Here is a 22,150-nt window from a genome sequence, read left to right on the forward strand (position 1 = left end):
GGTCGACCTTCGGCCAGGAGTGACAACCGAAGCGCCCAGTGACCGGCCGCCGTTCCCTCGCGCGCGTCCAATCGGCGCCGGTTGCCGGGCCGCGCCGGGTCTCCCAACCAATGGGAAAATTCGCGACCTGGTGGGGGCGGGGCGAGGTCCGCGGTGGCGCCGGCCAGTCCCGCTTTGCGCACGGGCCCCGCCGAGGGTGGGAAGGGCCGGCGCGCACCGGAGCCGCGAAGGGAGGGAGGCGCGGAGGGAGGCGCGGAGGGAGGCGCGCAGGGGTCCGCCCCCGCCCCGGCTCCAGTGGCGGCCCCGCTCCTCGCCGCCCCGTCCGCGCCTTGGGGACGCCGAGCCCCGCGCGCCGCGGGAAGCCGGGACGCCCGCCTCGGGGGGCGGGGGCCGCGCTGCAGAGCTGTCCACGCTGCGCTCCAGGTAGGCTCGGGCCGGTGGTGGGCGGGGTTCGGGCCGAGCCGCGGGCTGGAATCCGGGGTCCCGGCCTGGATTAGGGCGGAGGCCGGGGGGGGCGGGGTCCTAGGTAAGTCTCGGGACCGGAGTCGTGTTCCCTGGAGGGCTCGGAGCCCCGCTCGGCCACACCCGCGCTTCGCGCATCGCAGGCTCAGCGGCGTCCGAGCCCCCTGACCGGCGGGGGCGGCTCCCTTTTGTGTGCGCGGCCCCAGCGCCCTGACCGACCCGGCGTCCCCAACCCTGCAGCCCGCGTCCGCCCCGCGCGATGCCTGGAGTCCCGCAGCCGGGGCTGGGCAGCCACGCAAACTTTGCGATAGCCGGAGGGGCAGCGCGTGGCGTCGGGGAAGGTGCAGGGCCACGGCCGGGCCAGGGAGATCCCGGCTCCGCGCCGGCCCCTGCCCCCCGCCTCCGCCTTGGGGTCCCCTTCCCGACGTCAGTCTGGCGACACAGCCGGAGCCGAGGGCGCGTCCGCTCCGATTGGGTACTTGGCGCCCGTTCCTATGTAGGTGGAATTGGAAGCCCAGGTCAAGGGAATCTACCCCCTCTGTGTTGGAGGAGTGGTTAGAAATGCAACCAGTTCTGCACACTCAAGCCCAGCCCACCCTGCCTGGTGATACCCTTGTCCCTGTGCAGGGTGCCCCGCCCCCTCCATGGGCTGGGTGTTACCTCATCCCCTCTGAACACCTGGCCAGCTGTGCATTTGTAGCATCCACCTGTGTTGGGGCTGTGGTTAGGAGGCGTGACACCCGACCTCACCTCCACACACACTCCACACTCTCCTGCGGAGGCTCCGGACATGGCCCCCTCCCAGCCCTTCCCCCGGGGAGCTGCTTTCAGGCACAGCTCTGCATGGGTTGAAGGACTTGCCAACCATCTCCTGCTAAAGCCACACCTCCCACCTGCCCCATCTGCCCCTTCCTCCACACCCCCGATTCTGAGCTCGCTGACTGGGAGGCTGCAGGGCTCTCCCTATTAGTACTGCTCGTGGATTCCAGGTGGGTCACTGCACCCCCCACCTTGGGTCATCCGCAGAGCCCGTGGTGGAGGCAGAAGAGGGGGACCCCTGCTTTCTCACAGCAGCCCGTAGGTGCCAAGGACCTCTCCTCTCTCTCCCTCTTGTCAGATACTGGCCCTTCCCTTTGCTCTCGGTGGCCTGCCGCTGGCCAGGGCCTGTGTCTTCCACCTGCAAGATGGACAGAGTCCACCTCTGTAGGTTGCAGCCAGGCGGAAGCTAAAGACCCCTGGGGCGATGTCCCTCACAGCCTTGGTTCAGGCAGAGGGAGGTCAAGGACCAGATGATGGGGCCACAACCCTGAAAGTAAGGCTGCCTTCAGGTGTGTGCCCCTGGGTACGTCTCTGTCACCTCCAGAGACATGCTGTCACCATGCATGTAGACAACCGGACCGTCCATCCCTGGTGGCTCTGGGGCACTACACATGGCCTGCCACAAGGGGGCGCGCACAACCACCTGCAGCCAGTCTGACCTCGGGCTCCCAGAGCAGGACACCAAGAGGTTGGTGCAGGGTAATGGTCTTTGTAAAGCCAAGCAGAGCGAGCTCTCAAGCCAGCAGGGTCTCCTCACTATGGCTGGCTATGGCCTGAGACTGCCTGCTCAGGTCTCCTCTGTTCTCCCCTTGCGGTTAGCTGGAGAGGGTGGGGAGGGATGGGAGTCAGTAGCATGGGTAGCTGGCTCTTGTACCTTAGCTGCCTGAGTGGCTCCCTCAACCCTCTAGTCGAGCCACTGATGCTGTGCCAGGGCTGCAGACCTTCCCAGGACTGGAGAGGGTGTGCGGTTTGGGGAGTTTGGGGGCGACTCCAGGGTGGGAAGGCCATGACTTTGTGTGAGGCAGAGATGAAACCCCACAAGGTGTGTGGTAGCTGTCTTCATACTGGGATTCCCGGCACCAGGTCCTCAGTCTAGTGGGTGTAAACCCAGAACCTGGGACTCAGTTCCCAGGGGATATCGAGAGGAGAGGCAGCTCCTCAAGATAAGTACCCCTGCCCCCCATCCTGGTTTTCATGGCTCATTCTGCCTTCACGTCACTGCCTGTCTGTCTGTTGCTTTAGGCCCCCAGCCGGCCTCAGCTGGCCTGTTCCACCCATCCCTACCTGTATGGTGCCACTGTGACAGGCCGGTGACCTCAGAACAGGGACCCTCACCTCTGGGTGCCTGCCTCCCATCACTCCCTGCGGTAGGCCCCCTGAGGCAGGTCTCATCTGGAAGGGATGACTCCTCAATGTTTGTGCTCTCACCTGGTATGTGGGGTGGGGGGGGCAAGAAGACCTGAGGTCAAATCCTGGCGCAGCCGCTGCCTGGCCTGGACCTGATTCTCCAGCTATAATGTGGGCCCCCAGCCCACAAAACGGGTGTGGGTGCTCCCACCCCTCCTGGCTGCCCCACCTCTGGCCTCAGGGTCTTGGCCTGGCCAGTCCCCCCACCCCTACCTAATGCCCTTCTCTGTGATAAAGGAGCTGCTGGGAGACAGACCCCGAGAAGGCCCACCCCCCCACCCCCGCACAGGAAGGTGGCACAGGTGGAACAATCTAGAAAACACTGTGGTGCTGAAGGAGGAGGTTCCCTGACGTGCTGTGCGCCCCCCGCCCCGCACCCAGCCCCATGCTTCCTTCCGAAGCCCACTCCCTGCCCTCCTGGCTTTCATTTCAGTCAAAGCAGTACTCTGGCAGCATCCCCAGGCTCACACAGACAGGAGAGGGAAGATGTCCCCCGGGGGCATCCACCCAGACAGCTTCCGGCTTTCTCCCTCCCCTGAGGGGCCCAGGCACCATCTTGTTCCTCACTGGGGGCCCTATGCTGTGCCCCCTGTGCTGTGCCCCACCCCCACCCCCTGGGTCATACCTGAACTTGGCTGCAGCACCTGTCACCTGCCAGCCTACGGTCCCTACCCCCTAGTCCTGCCAAGGAGGACACAGCATCTAGACTGGCTGGTCCCACAGGACAGGGATGGCTCTGGGGCCCAGGGACAGGTCAGCAACTTGGGCTGTCTTCCTGACATGGACTTCCTTGCTATCACGTGCTCAGCCTTCTGAAACTGGGGTGGGGTGGGGGAGGGGTAAGGGCTTCCCTGGCAGTCTGCGGCTTGGAGCAGTTGCTCTGGGGACTGTGGTCAGTTGAGGCCCCTGTCGTGTGAGCTCGGGGCAAGGGATCAGCATCCTTGCTGGGTGGGGAGGGGTGGTCTGGGCCAGCAGGCGAGCTGACTTCCCATAAGGCCCCACGCTTCCCCCACAGGAGCCAGAGCCAACAGGATGGACATCAGGACTTGCTGATCTTCCCCAAGACACAGGTGAGAGTCCTGGGCCGGGCCCTGGGATGCCCTCACCCTCCCTGGAATGGTCTGGGGTGGGGGTGTGGCTAGCAAAGTATATCTGGGTGCCCCCTCCCTCCGGCAGTGTGCGTCTCACCTTGGGCGGTGTGCAGCCACCGAGCTAGTCATGGCAGGATGTGGGAGCCTCCTGCCACCCCCTCACTTGCATCTCTTAATGGCCCAAACGTGCACAACCGGCCCCCAATGTGGTGACTGGCTTGAGGCACGGGCCGTGCCAGGGTTAGCCCAGCCGGGCTCGCTGATCTGTGTTGATGAGGACATTAGCTGGGGCTGGTTTCCATCCGTCTTGGCTTGGGCGGCAGCCAGGGTGGTGTCTGGTATCCACACAGCCTACCCAGCCCTGGCCCTGGCCCTGGCCTTGGCCCTTGGCTCAGGATGGTTCCCGGCTGCCCAGGGAGACTCAGGGCCACCAGCCAGGGGATAGGAACTGGGCGCTGAGGCTGAGCAGCAAAGGCTGAGTTGGAAAGGACCAGAAAGAAAGTGTTTTGGGGCCATCTGTGAATTCACGGCTCCCAGGTATGGCAACCTTGAGGCTTGGTGCCTGGGAAAGGAGAGCCACTGGGTCTCCAGGATCCCCTGTGGTGGGGGAGGAAACTTTGACCTATCAGCGTCCTGCTTGGAACACTGCCTTCCTCCAGCTTGCTAGCTGGCTGCCCAACCCCCACCCAGGGCCGGGAGGTCCAGCCAGCCCCAGCCCTATGGGTTCTCAGTGATGCTTAGCATCCAGCCTGGGTGTCTGGCTATGCGGCGGGAAGGGGAGAAGGTGGCCATTGCAGATGTCTGTAAGTGCCCTGGACTTGAGGGCTGGAGAATTGGGGCCAGGCTGGGGTGGCCTGGGCTGCTGACCTGTTGCCAAGGACCTCAGGCGTGGAAGATGCTGCAGCCTGACCAGCCAGGGGCTGCAACTGTGCCTCATCTTAGGCCACAGGGTCACTGGGGTGCGGTGAAGCCTGCAGAGGACTCCCTGGGCCAGTGTGTCCCGGCCTCTGGGTACAGGTGACGGGGCATGTGAGGACAAGGGTGGCAGGAGGAGCTAGTCCCACCTTCATGCCGTGGACCACCATATCTGAAGGAGACCAGGCCGGCGGTCAGATGTTTCCATGGCAGGGTCCATGGAAGGGCTGTGGCCAGGCTGGTCTGTTCCCAGCCACTCTCCCTACTGGTAACTCACTCCTTCCTTGTGTCTCTTTCTCTGTCCTTGCCTCCCTCTATCCCATTCTCTCCGCCTTTCCTTGTTTCCTATCTGTCCTTGGCCTTGACCCTCAGGAGTACAGTGATTGCTTCTTCATGTCTTACCGTCGATTATTCATGCCTGCCTTGTACCCCAGAGGGGTGGGCGGCAGGAGGGCCACCTCTGCTCTGGGTTAGGCCGCCATTTCCCAGCCTGCAAAGCGGAACCTGGCCCTGCACTGAACAGCTGGGCCCTGGGCCATGGCCCACAGCCGGAAGGGAAATGGAGGAGGCCCCAGGGCTATCCCGACACCAAGAGGTAAATTCGTAGATGGAGGGTAGGGCTCCCTGAGGAGAGGAGCCAGATGGCAATGTGATTCCTGCTTGCTAAGGAGGGAGAGTGGAGATGGGGAGCATTGCTGGCCACCCCCCGCCCCCTGTGGCTTTCTCGGCGGCCATTGTGACATTTATTTGTGTATTAAGGATGTTAGTTGTGGGGCCATCCTTCTGCGGCTTCAGCATCCCAGTATAGGCTCTGATTCGAGTCGTGGCTGCTCCACTTGCAGTCCAGCTCCCTGCTCACACATCTGGGAAAAGCAGCAGACAGCCCGAGTGCTTGGGCTCCTGCATCCGTGAGGGGGACCCAGATGGAGTTTCTGGCTCCCAGCTTCATCCTCACCTCCATCCTGGCCCTTATAGCCATTTGGGGAGTGAACCAGCAGGTGGAAGACCTCTCCATTTCCCCTCTCTCATAACTCCCCTTCTCAAAAAAAATGAAAAGGTTTTCAAAAAGAATCTAAAAATGTATTTAAAAGAAATCTTTTTATGAAAAGATTTGGAAAGATTTATTTATTTGAGAGGCCAAGTGACAGAATTTTCCATCTGCTGGCTAAATCACCCCAACAGCTAGATCTGGATCAAGCTGAAGCCAAGAGGCAAGAACTCCATGCTGGCCTCCCACATGGGCAGCGCTCGGTCCAGCTGCCCGGGAATCAGTTTTCTTCCCAGGTGCATGAGCAGGAAGGTGGACTGGAAAGAAAACAGCCGGGACTTGAGCCAGTACTCCTACATGGGATGCCAGCATCACAAGCTGCCATCTTAACCCACTGCACCAACATGCCAGCCCCAGGAACCCCATGACCTGAGCCTTCACTGCTGCTTCCTAGGGTCTGCATTGGCAAGAAGCCAGAGTCAGGGCCTGGAGCCGGGAGTTAAAACCCAGCTGTCCTGTGTGGGGCCTCACCAGTGCCCAGCTGAAGGTTGTCTCCAGCGTGGTGTCAGTGGGTGCATGCCACATGTATGGGTCACATCGGGAGACCGGCATGTCTGTCATCCCTCTGTGCTGGGACCACTTGGGTTCCTCATTGTTGATGCTTGCATAGCTCCTTTCTCAGCTGGAAATGTTGCTGGCCACTGGGGACTCCAGTCCCTGAGCTGCCCTGCCTGCGGTGAGGGGGCGTGAGTTTTCTGATGGCTTATAGTGTGTGTGTGTGTGTGTGTGTATCCCTGGCCACATGGCTTGGTTGTGACACATGTGTGCTAGGGGGAGGGGATGATGTGGGCAGTGACCGGGCCTCGTCTTCAAGGAACTACATGCCAGGGGCTCACTCCCATGGGTCCTGTTTGTGTAACAGCTTTGCAAGCTGTTGTGGGTTGTAGTCAGCTGACCTGGCTGCCAGGAGAGGCCTCTGGCACCAGCCGCCTGCGTGAGCTGTCCCTTGCCCTGTGTGACGTGCCCCTCATGGCCTGGCCAATGCTGTGAGGCCAGTGATACTCTGCCAAGGCCAGTTCCCAGCTGTCCCCCTGTCCACATCACATTCACCTGCAGGCATCTGCCACCCTTAACCTGGGCAGGGGGGATCCTTTGTCCCCACCTGACCCCCAGGGGTCATGCACTCTTTTCTGTGCAACAAGGACCTGCTGGTGGGAATCCTCCTGTCCCAGGGGTTGGGGCACAGTGAAGGGCATCTAGGGCTGAGACTTCTGTGAGCCCTGGGACCCACCTGTGGGGATCACAGCAGCGGAGTGTCCCCTGCCACCATCCCGTGGCCCATTCTGTCAGGGTGGCATTCTGTGGTTGATGGTGTTTGATATTTTCAATTTGCTTTCAGTTAGGTGTTTTTTTTCTTTTTTTGTTCCCCCTTTCCCTCCGCCTGGCGTTCTAATTAGGCCACTCTGGCATCTGGTCATGCTTCTGCTCTGGGTGTGTTTTCTACCATAACAAGGCCGTAGGAAGCGCCTGCCAGCTCCATCCCCAGGGTGGAAGCGGGGCAGTGGAGTGGTGAGGATTTCGGCTTGTGCCCTGGTGGCAGGTGTGCCTCAGGGCCCATCCCTTGTGGCCTGTGTCCTACAGGAGAACCAAAAGTACCAGTGAGGAAATTGAGGCTTGGCGGGGGAGGGGCTTTGATCTGGTTGGCCATCTGTCGCAGGCCGAGCAAGGGCCACAGCCTTCTGGTGCTGTGCCCAGCCCCAGCTCCCCCAGGAAGGGAGGGAGGGAGGGGTCCAGAGCATCCCCTGGACTCAGGCTGAGCGACCTTGTTTGCCTTTATTTATGACTGACAAAGAGTATGCATGTGTGTTTGTGCTCAGACCATGCAGAAGACACAGAGAGAAAGGAGGGAGGACCATCTTGCCTATTAGCCGCCCACAGCCCTTGCCGGCTGACTCCCTGGCCTCCGCCCCGGCTCGTGTTATGGCATGTGGGCAGGGACCAACGGGGGGTCTCCTAACCTCAGGGGTGGCGCCCATCATCAGAGTCCACATGTATGCAGATGGCATCCTTCCCTTTGTCCCTGTTACCTGCCCCCCGTTCGTGCCCCTGCTGCTCTACATACCCCTGGACCTGTTCAGGCCTGCCCTGACCCCAGACAGGCTAGGGGAAACCTCTCCAATGGGCACTACAGCTTTGTCCATCCCCACTGCCAAGAGACATTTCATGCCCAAAGCCATTTGTCTGTTTTTGCACAACTAGGTTTGCCCTTGAGATGTCCTTGAGGCCAGACCCACTGTGGGGACCAACATGGAGGACAGAGCCCTGCTGGGAAGGATGGGGCCAAAGTGGGGGTGCTCAGATCCCCAGCAGCAGCAGAGTGAGATAACATCCCTGAGGCTGAACCTGGGCCAGGTTCACCTAGGTGCTGGGGCCTCTGCCACCCACCCCGCCCCTGTCCCGCAGCCATGCACATTCTGACCCCGAGCCTGGTCCTGTGGGTTGGGAGTGTGAGTCCCCCGCACCTGTCCCAGGAGTGGTGTCTGAGTGCACAGGACTGCAGGCACTGCAGCTCTTGCCACTGCATGGGAGGCCCATGGTGAGAAGGGGCTCCAGGTGCTGCTGTGGGCATCAGCTGTGCTCTGTAGAACAGGCTATGAACTGTGAACTGTCCCTGCTGCTTGCCCATCGTGGGTGAAGGGAGGTTCTGGGACCCCTGCCTGACAGAGGAGAGGGAAGACAGATTGGGGAAGGTCAGGGTGTAGAGGAGTGGGGAGTAGGGTGTGCACACAGAGATGCTGGGACAGCGGAGAAGGGCTAGGTTGCAGGAGAGGAGCTGGGGGTGCAGGGAAGGAAGCCAGCAGGACCAGGGAGCCTTAGCAGGAGTGAGGAGGCCAGCAAAGTGAAGAAAGTAAAAACAAATAAATCTTTAAAAATTTTTATTTGAAAGGTAGGACTTTTCTATCCACTGATTTACTTGCAAATGTCCCAAACCAGTGAGATGGGTCAGACTGGAGCTCAGAACTCAATCCAGGTCCCTCATGTGGCTGATGGCTGCCCCGAGTGTGTGTGCTGGAAGGAAGTTAGGTAGAAGCAGCAGCTCCAGGATTCAAGCCAGGCGCTCCGACAGAGGATGCAGCTCTGCCCACCCTCACTGGTGAGTTCCAACGGAAGCCCTTCACTGTAGGGGTAGGCATCCGGCTCAGTGGTTGACACACCCCATGTCCCTCATCAGAGAGCCTGTGCTTGACCTGTAGCTCTGGCTCCTGCCTCCAGCTTCCTGCTAAGGGAGACCCCAGCAGACAACAGTGATGGCTTACAGAAAGTCCCCACCACCCACGTGAGAGACGTCCATAGAGTTCCTGACTCCTGCCTTCCTCCTGGGCTACTCCTGGCTGTGAGAGGCCTTCAGGAAGTGAGCCAGCAGGTGGGAGTGCATGCTATCCGAGTCTCTCATTGCTTCTCAAATAAATCTGTAAAAGTTGATCCTTTCATTTGTTTTCCCATGAGTTTGTTAAACCTCCAGGTTCACAGATGTTGGTCCTTCGGGATTAGGACTTCCACGTTGCTAATGGTGGTAGTGAGTGAGGGGCATGGTGTCATACAGGGAGGGGACATCGGAGCATCTGTACTGGTGACCCAGATGAGAGCTCTGTGTCCTGAGGCCAGGTGTAGCCTTGTGTCCCCGCACACAGACTGCCATAGTCCCCACTCCTAGTAAGTCCTGTGCTGGCTACTGCCCAGCCCTGGTCTGACATCCAGCAGAGGCCCAGGTGGTCTCAGTGTACCCCAACTTAAGCTTATAGCTCTAGACATGCCAGTAGGGACGATTGATTTTTTTTCTGCTGATTCTGTTGATTGGCTGTCATAGTCCACCTCTGAGTCTCCATTGGTCCAGAAGTTTGCTGTCAAGCTTCAATGGGGTAGTTGATCAGTTTGTTCTGTCCTTCATCCTCAGCAGACCAATGGGTGCTGCTGCCCAGCCCTGCCCAACACACACTGGCCGTCATGTACACCAGGGGGAGCTGCAGAAAGTCAGAGTGACCCCCAGTAACCCCCCACTTTACTGGTCCCCCAGCTTTGGTTCCTGTGCCTGCCAGCATGTGCAGTAGACTAGTCCGGTCTGCCCCGCATCGCACTGAGATCTCATATACATCATTGGGCATTGAAGCCTAGCTTAACCTAACCAACTCTCTTTCATGCCAGCAGGTGCCACCACCTATCCAGCCAGGCCTGCATGGCATTCATTTTCCATGAATTATATGAAGACTTCCCCCTACAGTGTATACCAAAGTAAACTAACTTATTTCAGTTTCCATTAACTTTTTTTTTTCGAGTACTTGGTATATTATTTTCACTGTTTCTAAATAGGCAACTTAAATTTGTCTTTGGTATACATTCGTATATTATGTATTTTAAGATTTTTTTTAAACAACAAAGTAGATACTCTATTTTTTAAAAAAAGGTGGTTTTTTTTTAATTTTTATTGGAAAGGCAGAGTTGCAGAGAGAGAAAAAGAGAGGCAGAGAGGTCTTCCTTCTGCAGGTGTACTCCCCATATGGCTGCAATGGCGAGGTCAGGACCAGGCTGAAGCCAGGAGCCTGGAGCTTCTTCCAGGTCTCCCATGTGGGTACAGGGTCCCAAGGCTTTGGGTCGTCCTTGACTGCTTTCCCAGGCCACAAGCAGGGAGCTGGATGGGAAGTGGGGCACCGTGACACGAACCAGCACCCGTATGGGATCCCGACACGTGCAAGACGAAGACTTTAGCCACTAGGTTACTGTGCTGGGTGATCAGGAGTCCAACACCAGAAGTGCTGGGTTTGGTGCCATCTTACTATCCTGTGGCTACCAGTTCTATCCAGCATCCTCTCGACATTGCCAGCCTCATGAAGCCCCACTTGGACCCTGCTAGAGCCATCCAGAACCAGATAGCCGCGGCCCCACGTCAGACACCTCCCCATTCCAGCTCAAGTCCTCCATGCCTTCATGCAGCTCTGACCAAGGGAGCCACTTGTGAACGGGGAGGGTGGGGACTCGGTGCCTGGACCCCTGAGTCATTCCTTGGTAAAGTAGTGAGCCTGACTACCCTCACACCTCACTTTCACCAAAGAACCACCTATTGTTTTTTCCTTTTTTGTATTTCAGTGACAGAATCTCCCATCTGCTGGCTCACTCCCCAAATTCCCCCCTCCCCACAAATAGCCAGGTGGGACATTGCAGGGGTCAGGAGGGAGGGAGGGAGGAGAGGGCAGACAAAAACTAGGAACCAGGAATTTCATATGGGTTTCCCACATGAGTTGTGGCAGGGACCCAAGTACTGGAGCTGTCCCCTGCGGCCTCCCAGCTTGTGCTTGACAGGAAGTTGGAATCGGGTGGAACCAGGACTGCAACTCAGGCATTCCGGGTTCTGACTGTGGGCATCCCAAGGGATGTCTTCACTGTGGTGTCATGAGTCAGGCTTCTACCTGCAGTGTCAGCATGCCCATATGGGCACCGGTTCGAGTCCTGTCTACTCCACTTCCAGTCCAGCTCCCTGCTCATGGCCTGGGAAACCAGCAGAAATGCTTGAGCCCCTGCACCCACATGGGAGACCTGAAAACAGCTCCAGGCTCCCGGCTTCAGACCAACCCAGCTTTGGCCTTTGTGGCCATCTGTGGAAAGAACTGGCAGATGGAAGATCTCTTCTTTCTCTCTTTGACTTTCAAATGAATTAGTCTTTGTGAGAAAAGAAGTCTGCCCCTGGGAGCTCCCTTTCTGTCTGGGTACATGAGGTCCCAGGCAAGGCTTGGTTGGGGGTGCCTATGGTTGGGAGGTCGGGCTGGTGCCATGGGTCCTGCAGGCATCAGCAGATGGGGCAGCCCCTCGGGGTGCAGGGCACCTACTGACCCAGGAGCCCTTCTGTGTCATGTCGGGGGCGGGCCCCTTGGCCTCACTCCCAGAGGCTTGGTGGATTCACCACAAAGGGATGGCTCTCTGCTGAGGCCATCTCTACCCCATGCTGTCCCCGGGGCCTGGGACTTCCAAACCCTGAGGCTTTAGTTCCCAAAGCTGTTGGGGGTCAGACTGAGGTCGCCTGGGGAGGGCCTCCCGGGCACGGTGCCCAGTGCACCAGGGACACTGCCAAGCGCCTAGTCAGCAACAGGCAGGGCGGTCAGGGACCCCCCAGGCCAGGATGGAGATGGGTTCCAGGCCTGGAGGCTCACCCACCTGCTGCCCCCCAATCCCAGCTGGGGGGCTGAGTGTGCACAGGGCTCCAGGACCCCACTATCCTCCCTGCCCTGGATGAAGCCAGTCTGGAGTGAGTTCCACTCTTGGCCAGGCTCGTCCAGAGTTGTGGCCACAGCAAGGCTGGCCCAGGCTGCCCAGCAGGACAAGCCACATTATCCCAAAAAAGAGGGGAGAGGGGACCCTTCAACAGAAGCTAAAGAAGTTGAGGGGTGGGGCCCGGCGGCGTGGCCTAGTGGCTAAAGTCCTCGCCTTGAGCGCCTCAGGATCCCATATGGGCGCCGGTTCTAATCCCGGCAGCTCCACTTCCCATCCAGCTCCCTGCTTGTGGCCTGGGAAAGCAGTCGGGGACGGTCCAAGGCTTTGGGACCCTGCACCCGCGTGGGAGACCCAGAGGAGGTTCCTGGCTCCCGGCTTCGGATCGGTGCGCACTGGCCGTTGCGGCTCACTTGGGGAGTGAATCATCGGACGGAAGATCTTCTTCTCTGTCTCTCCTCTTCTCTGTATATCTGCCTTTGTAATAAAATAAATAAATCTTTAAAAAAAAATAAAATAAAAGAAGTTGAGGGGTGGTGGACAACTCCATGGCCAGGCCTCTCAGCAAGCCTGGGGCAGCCTCCATCCCCCTGCCCCAGCCTGGATCTGGAGGCCCCTCTCTGCACTGAGGGTTCCTGCTTTCCCAGTTACCCCACCTCCCCCTGCCAGTTGCTTTCCTGGGACCTGCTATGGGCCCCGGCATCTGGATCCTGAGCAAAAAGAGGTGGGAAGTGGGAAGCCCCAACACCAGCTGCTGCAGAAGCCATAGGGTCTCAGCCCAGCTCAAGGCTGTGGGTCTCTGCCCCGCCTTGGCTCCAGCCACCTCAGGACTCTTCAGTGAACACATGGTGCTGAAACCAGCCCCCTAGCCACCAGGAACTCTCCCACCCTGACTTCTTATCTCTGCAGCATGGGGATGGGCTGAGCCTTGAGGTCCCACTTTTTCCCCACCCTGCCCTGCCCTCCTGTCCGCCCCCTCAAGGCTCTCTGGCCACAGGCTCCCAGGGCCTGCACCCCCACCACCCCTCAAAAGGGCTTTGTGTCGCCACAAAGAGGCTCTGTCCGGCTAGAGAAGCCTGGACGTTGCTATGGTGATGGAGGGGCTGGGAAGAAGGGTCCACCCACCATGGTGGAGTTGGTGGAGGGGAGAAGACATTCCAGGCGGAGGGGCCCCGTGCTTGCTCACGGGCTGGCAGCCAGCAGCATGACTCTGCACCTGCCCAACAGTCGGCCTGGCTGGATTGGCTGTCCCAGCCCACTCATGCCTCAGCAAGTGAGGCCCTGGGGTGGCTTCCATACTCCGTGCCCATTGGAGCCTGGCTGCAAGCCACAGCACCCCTCCTCAGGACCAACTTGGCCCCCAGTGCCCACCTGGTGTTCAGGAGGGGTGAGGCTGGCTATGAGTCTGGGAGCACAGAAGCCCCCAGCATTGCCTGTCACAGACAGGGAAGAGACAGTCGCCAGAGGCTGGACTCTGTGGGTGGCTGGACTCAATGTGCCTGGAGTTCCGCAGCTCTTGGGACTACTGTAAGGACCCTAGTTGAGGGGAGGCTCACCCCAGCCTAGGAGCTTCTGCAGCTGGAGTCTGGGGCCTCCCACTTACCTTCCATCTCCCGAACCCCATACCATGTTCTCACAGAGAGGCAGGAACCTGGGAGATGTGAAGGAGCTGTGATGGGCCCCGTTGACAAGCAGGCATGCAGCAGTGGCTCTGGCCTTGCAGAGTGAATGGACAGTCAGGGGAACACACACCCGTCCTGCCTACCTGCCCGCCACATCTGGTGTGTTCATCCCCTAAACCTTCCATTCCTGCCAGGACTGGCTCCAGGCCACAGTCTGCAGTTCCCCAGCCGCTGCCCCCCCCACTACACCCAAGCACCCCACTAGTGCAGGGCAAGAGCCACTTGGGAAGAACACCCCTAAAATGTTCCCTCCCATGGGGGTGAGTGGGCACTGCCCGAAGCTCCTATGGAGGGGCAGCAGGAGGTCACCAAGCGGCCATCTCCATGCACACATGCGCGCGCACACACACACACACACACACACACACCATCGTCTGGTCTGGCATGGTGCACCTCCTCTGCCAGGAAAATCTCATTTCCAGGCTGAATCCGATTAGGGCTCTGGCTGCCTGATTTTCCCACTGTTCCCTAGGCAGCAGGCAGGCACGGCCCTGGGACCTTGGCCTCTTTGCCTGCCTGCTTGCCTGCCCCCTGGGGTGGGTAACGGCCCCCCTGTTCCAGTGCCGGCAGCTGGTACTGCTAGGGAACAGGACACAGGCAGCTCCTGCGCCATATGCACCCAGGGCAGCCTCTATACACTCCTTGTTCAATTTGAAAGAGAGAGGGAGGGAGGAAGGGAGAGAAGGGTTTTCTCCCTTGCTGGGTTATTCCCCAGATGACCACAGTGGCCAGGGCTGGGCCAAGCAGAATCAGGAGTAGGAGCTCCATCCTGGTCTCCTGGGTGGCAGGGATGCAGTTAATGGAGCTGTCACTTGCTGCCTCCCAGGGCTGGCGCTGGCAGTAAGCTAGATTCAAGAGCTCAGCCTGTGTCTGGAACCTAAGTACTCTAATGTAGGAGTTGGCCATTTTGTGTGTGTGTGTGTGTGTGTGCGCGCACGCGTGCTTTAAGTTGTATTTATTGGGCCCAGCATGGTAGCTTAGTAACTGAAGTCCTCGCCTTGCATGCGCTCAGATCCCATATGGGCGCTGGTTCTGATCCTAGCTGCTCCACTGCCCATCCAGCTCCCTGCTTGTAGTCCGGGAAAGCAGTCAAGGACAGCCCAAAGCCTTGGGACCCTGCACCCACATGGGAGACCTGGAGGAGGCTCCAGGCTCCTGGCTTCAGATCTACTCAACTCTGGTCGTTGCTGCCACTTGGGGAGTAAACCAGTGGCTGGAAGATCTTTCTCTCTGTCTCTCCTTTCTGTATATCTGTCTTTCCAATAAAAATTAATAAATCTAAGAGAGAGAGAGAGAGATGTATTTATTTATTTGAAAGGCTGGTTGAGAAAGAGAGTGAGCTTCCATCTACTGGTTCAGTCCCCAAAAAGGCTATTAGGGTTGGGGTGGGCCAGTCCGAAGCCAGGATCCAGCTTCTTTCGGGTCTCCCATGTGGGTACAGAGGCCTAAGCACTTGGGCTATACTCCACTGCTTTCTCAGGTACATCAACAGGGAGCCGGATTAGAAGCGGAGCAGCCAGGACTCAAGTCAGCACCCACATGGGATTCTGGTGTTGCAGGCAGCAGATTAACCTGTTATACCATGCCACTGGGTCCAGTGTAAACCATGCCCATTGAGGCAAGTTCTCTTCCTACAAGGTTACGGAACATCAGTTTTGCATGGCAGTGCCTTGCTCTTCTGAGAGACTCAGAACAGCCAACCCTCCCCCCGTCCCAGCCCAAGTACTTTTTGGCCAGTCCTGTCCAGGGCCCTATGGTCTTTGCCTTTGCAACTGATTGAACATGGACCCCGCCCCGTGTGAATGCTGCACCCTGGGGCTCCCTACTGTTCTGTCCTGGGCCTGGGCACAGTGCCCTGAAGCTTGCGCCCCCACTGGGCCTGGCCAGTGATGTAAGGAGCAAGTGTGTCTTCCCAAGCAGAGAACGGCTTGGGAACTCCTGGCGCCGGCTCCTCCGGGGCTAGTTGTGGGGTTGGTTCTTGCTAATGGGGACACTCACGGCTCCCCCCTCGACACCACCCACTGCCTGCGTCTCCTCTGCTTGCCTGACCCCTAGGAAATTCCTCTGATTCCTCAACCCAGATTGGACTCGTGCCCCATAATTTGATTTTCCGGAGCAAGGCTTTGGCTGGCCGCCTCCTGTGGAGGAATGTCCAGGTCAGCAAGAAGATGTTGAGTTTGGGTTTAGGGGGAGGACCCGGCTCCCAGCCATGGGTTCCTCTGGCCAAGGCCTCCAGCCCTCCCATAAGCGAATGAGTGTTGACCACATGCTATTTGCTCAAGAGCAGTCAGGGGGAGGCCATGCTGCTTCTGATGATGTCGCTGGGCCAAGGGTGGGGGAGTCTGCCCACTCATCTATCCCTCCTCACTTAGCCTCCGGTTCCCCCTCCTTCTACCTCCCAGTCAGCCAGCCGTGTATCCGCCAGTCCCTCCCCTCCCTGCCACTCCTCCCATCCCCTGGCCATCTCCGCATCTGCCTGTCTACCCCCTCTGCCATGTTCCCACCCAAGTGGCATCAGGCAGCTTGCTTCTCCTCTTCCTGCCCCTGCTGTCCAATAGCGTTGGCCAGTGGGTGTGTGGCCAGAGCCACTGTTGCTGGCTCTGAGATATTGCTTTTTTTTTTTTTCTTCCATAGTTCATTTCTTTTCCCAAGACATTACCTCCACCCTGACCTCTCCCAGGTCACCTGCTGGTTTCCAAGGTGTGGTCACTCCCTGGGGGCATCCAATATCCTTCTAGTCTCATTGCAAGGAGATGACAAGCACGCTTGCAGTGCGGCCAAGCTGTTTGATGGGATCTCAGTGGAGTCACCTGAGATCAGCCTGGCAGGGAGTGCGGGGCCTTCCAGAGAGGTGAGCCAGGGTCAGCGGAGGCCCAGAGCCTCACACTTCCCTGCGTCTCCCCAGTCCTGACCCAGCATGCCAATCCCCTGCTACAGAAAACCTTAAACATGGATACACCTTTTGCTTTCTGCAACACTCCTGTATTTATTGCTTTAATATAAAAATCATGTGCGGGGTTATCAATGGAGGAGAAACAGGTCTCCAGTGCTGGCCTGGACCTCCAGTGAGTGTGTGTGCCAGCCTGCCTGCCCGGGCACCTGGGCCTCCTGCTTTGCCTGGATGCCCCCAGCCAGCACTGCCCACTCCCCACCCATGACCTGCAGGTGCTGACTTCCCATCCCCCAGGCCTCTGTGGTCCTGCTGGATGCTGCTGGGACCCTCCCCCTCTCCCGAGCTGGCTGGCATTGGACAGTGTCTCCCAGGAGACACACAGTCATCTCCCTCCAAGTGAGCCAAATTGAGCAGTGGCGAAGACCACTGTGTCTGACTGTCTTCTCATACCCGAGCCATGGCCTTGGAATTCTGGGCCCTCAGCCAGAGCCAGCAGGCCCCCTTCAGTGAGGACTAGGGAGGAGGGGCGCCTCATTGGACCCCAGGAGAAAGAGGCCCAGTGCAGGGAAGCTGTCCCTAGGAACTGGGGCTCCTGGATGGAGGCACGGCAGGTGCTGTGCAGGCTCAGGCAGGGTACAAGGAGAGAAGGAAGTCACTCCGTTGCTCAGTAACCCAGCACCTGCCCCGGGTTCCTGATCCCATAGCCTCCTGCTCCCTGGTCCTGCAGCTCAGCTGAGATGGCTTGTGCTGCTATGACACTCGCTGAGGGCTTAGAGGGCACTCCTAGGGAGGGGACCCCCACCATGCCCACGCCCACCTGGGATCCACAGCCGGACATACACAAGACCCGGTGTCCATACCCAGGCTGGGCCGAGCAGCTATGTGCCCCAGGCTGGGACCGTTCTGTGATGGTTGTCCTTGTGTGCCTAGGTGGCAGGAGGACCCGGGCTGCCTCTCGCCCTCCAGCTTGTCCCTGAGGTGAGGTGGTGGCTGCCACCTTTCCCAACTAGTTTTGGCGAACAGCAGCTCCTCTGCTCCCAGCAGTGTCCATGCAAAGTCACGGTGATGATTTTCTTGGTGTAACAGGTGCAGAGAGGAGGAGGAGCAGCCACAGGCCTGTGTCGGCCATTTGCCCTTAGTGAGCCTCAGTTTCCCCAGATGTCACAGTGGGGCTGGGCAGCATGGTGTGCCTCCCTTCATCTCTGGGGTGCCCTGTATTCTTGGCCCTTCCTGAATGTGTGGGGTAGAGAGGGGGTTGCTCTAGCTCTGCAGCTCACTGGCCCTCCAGGGTGTCCCCAATACTGTGCGTGTGTGTGTGTGTGTGTGTGCATGTGTGCTTCTTCTCTTGAAGTTCAGGCCCCTTTGTTAGTGCAGGGCTGGCATGGGAAATACACACACCCCAGGCTCTAACAGTGTGGCCACACACATACATACACACACACACACACCCCAGGCTCTAACAGTGTCAAACACATACACACACCACAGGCTTTAACCCTGTGGCCACACACACGCACACTTCAGGCTTCAGCAGTATGGCTGCACAGCCCGCACCCTGCCAGCAGCCATGAGCCAGATATGAGTTCCATGCCCTTTTCTTACTTTTTGTCACCCCTAGAAAACAAACACGCAGATGCGCAGGCCACAAGCAGTGAGCAGCAGTGCTGGCTTGCCTGTAGTAGGCCAGCCTCCACCACCCCCACACTCCCCTGGGCTCCAGCATTGGGGCCAGGGCAGCCCAGGGCAGGGCTAGGACCCAGGTAGGCCTGGCCATCCCAAAGTGCCTGGCTGGGGTGCTTGGGCCCTTTGTGCTCCTCTTCTGGGACGAGGGATGGTGTGCATGGGCTCCTGCTGCACACAGAGACCCTGGAGTTCATGTAGGTCCTAATGAGAGCTGTGAGCAAGTTTGTACCAAGTTCTCAGCCCTGTGGGGCAGGTCCTGTCCTTCTCACCAGTGCTGCAGGAGCTCCAAGGCCATGGTCACTCCCTGTGTGCTATTTCACAGTTATAAGCCATTCCCCAGTCCTCTTTGGGTCCTGGCCTGTGCCTTTGTGAGTTGGGGCACTGGGGTAGCCCCCGACACTGGGGTGGGACAGGGCCTGAGAGGTGGTAAGCACCACTACTCATGCTCTTACAGTTCCATGGTTCACTGGGCCTGGCAGGAAGCAGAGGAGCCTGAGTCGGAGCCCCCACGCCCTGCTTCCGGCCAGCCTCGGATTAATGGCTTTTAATTTAGGATGTAATCAATGCAGCTTCCCTCCAGGGAAGGGGCCTGGTTGCTGTGGTTGGGGAGTGAGTTGCGTGTGTGTGTGTGTGTGTGTGTGTGTGTGTGCAGTGGGGTAGACAGGGGGCCTGGCAAGGCCGCCGCCCACCCCGCCCTGAGCGTGCTCTGCTCTGCTTCCACCCACAGCCTCCGGCAGCCTGGTCATGGAGGATTGCAGTATGCCCTCGGCCGCCAGCATCCTGGCCTCGGTAAAGGAGCAAGAAGCCCGCTTCGAGCGGCTGACGCGGGCGCTGGAGCAGGAGCGGCGCCATGTAGCCCTGCAGCTGGAGCGGGCGCAGCAGCCTGGCGTGGGCACTGGCAGTGGTATGGGCAGCGGGCAGCCCCTGCCGATGGCTTGGCAACAGCTGGTTCTGCAGGTAACAGCCTTAGTGGGCTCTGGAAGAGGGAGAAAAGCACTTGGGGGGTGGTCCCAGCAGACCCTAAGCCAGTACTGGGCAGCTCCTTGATCAGCTGTGAACACCTAGAGGGCTTGGCCCACCCCCGAGTCTCTGAGCCATGCTGATTTCCATTGTCATCACACCGGCCAAGGGAAGCTTGGGCAAGGCCCGTCTCTACCTAGAGGAGCCTCAGTTTCCCTGACGGGCGTGGCCCTTAGCCTGGTCCCAGGCCCCTGTCCAGCCCTGTGCTTCATAGCCAGGCCCTGAGAACACCTAGCTGTTAGGTATATGCTCAGTGGTCAGACCAAAGGCCCTAACCTGCAGCTGGGGGTGACAGCAGCTCGCCCCTGGCTGAGCAAGGGGGGCAGGGGTTGACTAAATGGAGCAAAAGCGGGAGGGCGGTAGCAGAGCTGTTGCAGCAGCCATGAAGGAGAGAGCCCTGTTGTTCCCCATACAGCCACCCCTCCTCCCTGTCAGCGTAAAGGTGGGAAAAGGGAAGTGTTGCCTGCATGTCCCATAGGGCTCACAGATTGACCCTGAAAGGCCTGCCTGGTTCCTACAGCCTGGCTGTCCTCCACAACCCTACCTAGCTTCCCACGCCCCCAGGCAGCCAGCCCTGGCCATGCCCCTGCCCTGTGTGCTGGTAGCTACTGGACAACAGTGGAGCCAGTTTGCTGATCCTGTGGGCTGGCACGCCTCAGGCTGGAGGGCCTGGGACCACACCTTCCCTGCGTCATGGTTGTCTTTGGCAGCCACTGGGCAGGTGATGGCCTGTGCATTCAAGACACACAGAAAGCAGGTGGCCCAGCACAGGGACCTGGTTAGAGCTAAGTTAGCATCCCCAGGGCCATAGGGGGATCCCTCCTTCCAAACCTTTAGTGGTGAGGGGTCTCGGGCAGGCAGGTGGCTGAGTCAGGGGATGAGGGCCACCCCTACAGCTTCCCCAGACTCTGTTCTTCAGAGGGTAAGGCTGGTTCCCACTCAAGGAGGGAAGTGGAACAGCCCGGCGGGGCCACCCGGCGGACAGTGACCCTATGAAGACCGCCTGTCAGGCGCCAGGCACACAGTCCAGGCCTCCAGGCCACCAGGCCTGGAACAGGCTCTGTTCTGCAGCCCCCGGGGTGGGCAGCGTGGGAGGTCAGCACCCTGGCAGAAAGAGAACAATTCCCATAGCCCTGAGCTGCCCCTCGAAGACCGGCGTGGGAGAGCACGTTTGTTCCCAGGGATATAAGAGGCTGGCCGGACCATGCATCTGCACCAGGAAGCCTGGCGCCCTCCTGCTGAGCCACCCAGGGTCAGAACTACCCTGGGGCGGGGCGGGGGTGGGGTGGGAGTAGGGGGAACTGAGCAGCTCAGGGAGCCTCAGCCCTGCCTGCCTGCCAGGGTCCTTTCACCCTGTGTGGGTGCAGTGCTTGGACCTGCTTCAGCACAGCCACCTTGCCTTCTGCATTCACTTCCCTCCTGGTCACTGGCCTGGGCAGCTCCACCCCAGAGTACCCATGGTGGAAGATCCAGGTGGGGAGAGATTACCTGGTGCCCACCATGGGCCCCTCTCATCTCTCCCCACTGCCTTGGTGGCTTCCAAGGAAGCTGCTGTGGGAGAGGCGGGCTGGGGAGAAGCAGGTGGGAAGAAGGAAGCCCCGCCCCTTCTCTTGCTCTGGCGGGATCCATCCTCTGTCAGCCTCCCTGGGTTGGTAACAGCCCTGTTTGTCTCAGCATCTTGTTTTCTTGTTCATGATGCTGGGGCCTTTGCAGACCAGGAAGTCCTGATTAGTCGCTCACATCAGCCCCTCACCACCGCCCCAGCCACCTCCTCAAAGGTGGAGACCAGATGAGAGAGGTCTTGTTGAGCTAAGCGGATGGGTCCTCAGCTCACAGCAAGGGGTAGCAGGTTGCAGCCAGGACAGAGCCATGTGCCCATAAAAATGCCCTTGTCCCACGTCCTGCAGGGTAGGCCTCAGTTTCCCAGACTCCACAGGCAAAGGGGCAAGTGTGTGCACGTCTTGATGGGGCGAACCGAGACCCGGGGACGACTACTGGGCAGGAAAACGTCACCTCCACCCCAAGGAGGGGATCGTTTGCTCCTCCAGTTGCGAGGGACAAGGAGGCGACCCCGACCCCGACCCAGGCCCACAGCGGTGGGGGGGCGGGACCTCGCCGCGCCCCGCCCCGCCCCGCCTGGGCGCGGCCCCGCCCGATTGGCTGCTGGCCGTGGCCACCGCCAGACCCGCCCCCCTCGGGGAGCGAGTCCGCCGAGCCCGAGCCCTAGTGGCCGAGGTGCCGGAGCCGAGCCCGGTCCAGCTGCTGCCCCCCGGCCCAGTCCGCCGTCCCCGCATCCCCCCTCCCGGCCCGATGCCGGCCGAACTCAGACAGGTTGGAGGGAACTTGGTCCCGAGTGGTGGGGAGGGGGCGCGCCCAGAGATGGGGAGGGGTGGTGGTGGTCAGTGGCGCGGGGTGGGGGAGGCGGGGCGCTGGCCTTCTCCAAGGACCCGCTTTTGTTGCGCCGAGCCGCCGGCCCGAGGTGGCTATTGTCTGCGCTCCCAGCCCGGCTGTGTGGGGCCCGGAGCCGGGTGGGGCGGGCGGAGAGAGTGAGGTGCCCCGGGTGTGTGCAGGACACGCGGGAGCGCGCGTGGGGCGGGGCGCGGGGTCTCCAGGGCCGACTCAAGGGGGCCCAGGGCGGGCGACTTCATTACGGGGACCTGGGTGGGTGGGCCCTGGCCTGCCAGCGCCGGGGACAGGTGCCCGGGTAGGGGGGCCCGAGGGGTGGGGGGGGACCGGGCCTTCCGTTGCAGCCGCTCCTGTGTGCAGAAGGCAAAACCTGAAGAAGGAAGCCTGTCCCCAGCTTCTGCTCCCTGGAGAGAGAGAGCGAGAGAAGGAGAGAGAAAGAGGGGGAGGAGAGGGGCATGTGGGGGGGAGGGTGGTTCTCGCCTCATCTGCCTTCGGCACCCCCTGCGCCAGCTGTGACTCCGGGGGA

The 22,150-nt window shown here is 59.8% G+C and overlaps 1 protein-coding gene across 6 annotated transcripts in view; it reads left to right on the plus strand.

The window, feature by feature from the left end:
- Positions 1-247: 247 nt before the first annotated feature.
- The window catches only part of ARVCF (ARVCF delta catenin family member), a 35,113-nt gene continuing 13,210 nt past the window's right edge, over positions 248-22,150 (plus strand). For 3 of the 6 annotated variants that reach the window (XM_058656783.1, XM_058656784.1, XM_058656785.1), the window contains exons 1-3: positions 248-423; positions 3,704-3,758; positions 18,926-19,155. In XM_058656783.1, coding sequence (XP_058512766.1) covers positions 18,943-19,155 — 213 coding nt within the window. In that variant the 5' untranslated portion in view covers positions 248-423; positions 3,704-3,758; positions 18,926-18,942. Of the gene's footprint in view, positions 424-3,703; positions 3,759-4,214; positions 4,317-18,925; positions 19,156-21,417; positions 21,550-22,150 lie in introns of those variants that run through there. The other 3 variants (XM_004592077.2, XM_004592076.2, XM_004592075.2) reach the window with 2 other exon arrangements.

The sequence above is a fragment of the Ochotona princeps genome, chromosome 29 (assembly GCF_030435755.1).
Source record: "Ochotona princeps isolate mOchPri1 chromosome 29, mOchPri1.hap1, whole genome shotgun sequence".
Classification (NCBI taxonomy): domain Eukaryota; kingdom Metazoa; phylum Chordata; class Mammalia; order Lagomorpha; family Ochotonidae; genus Ochotona; species Ochotona princeps.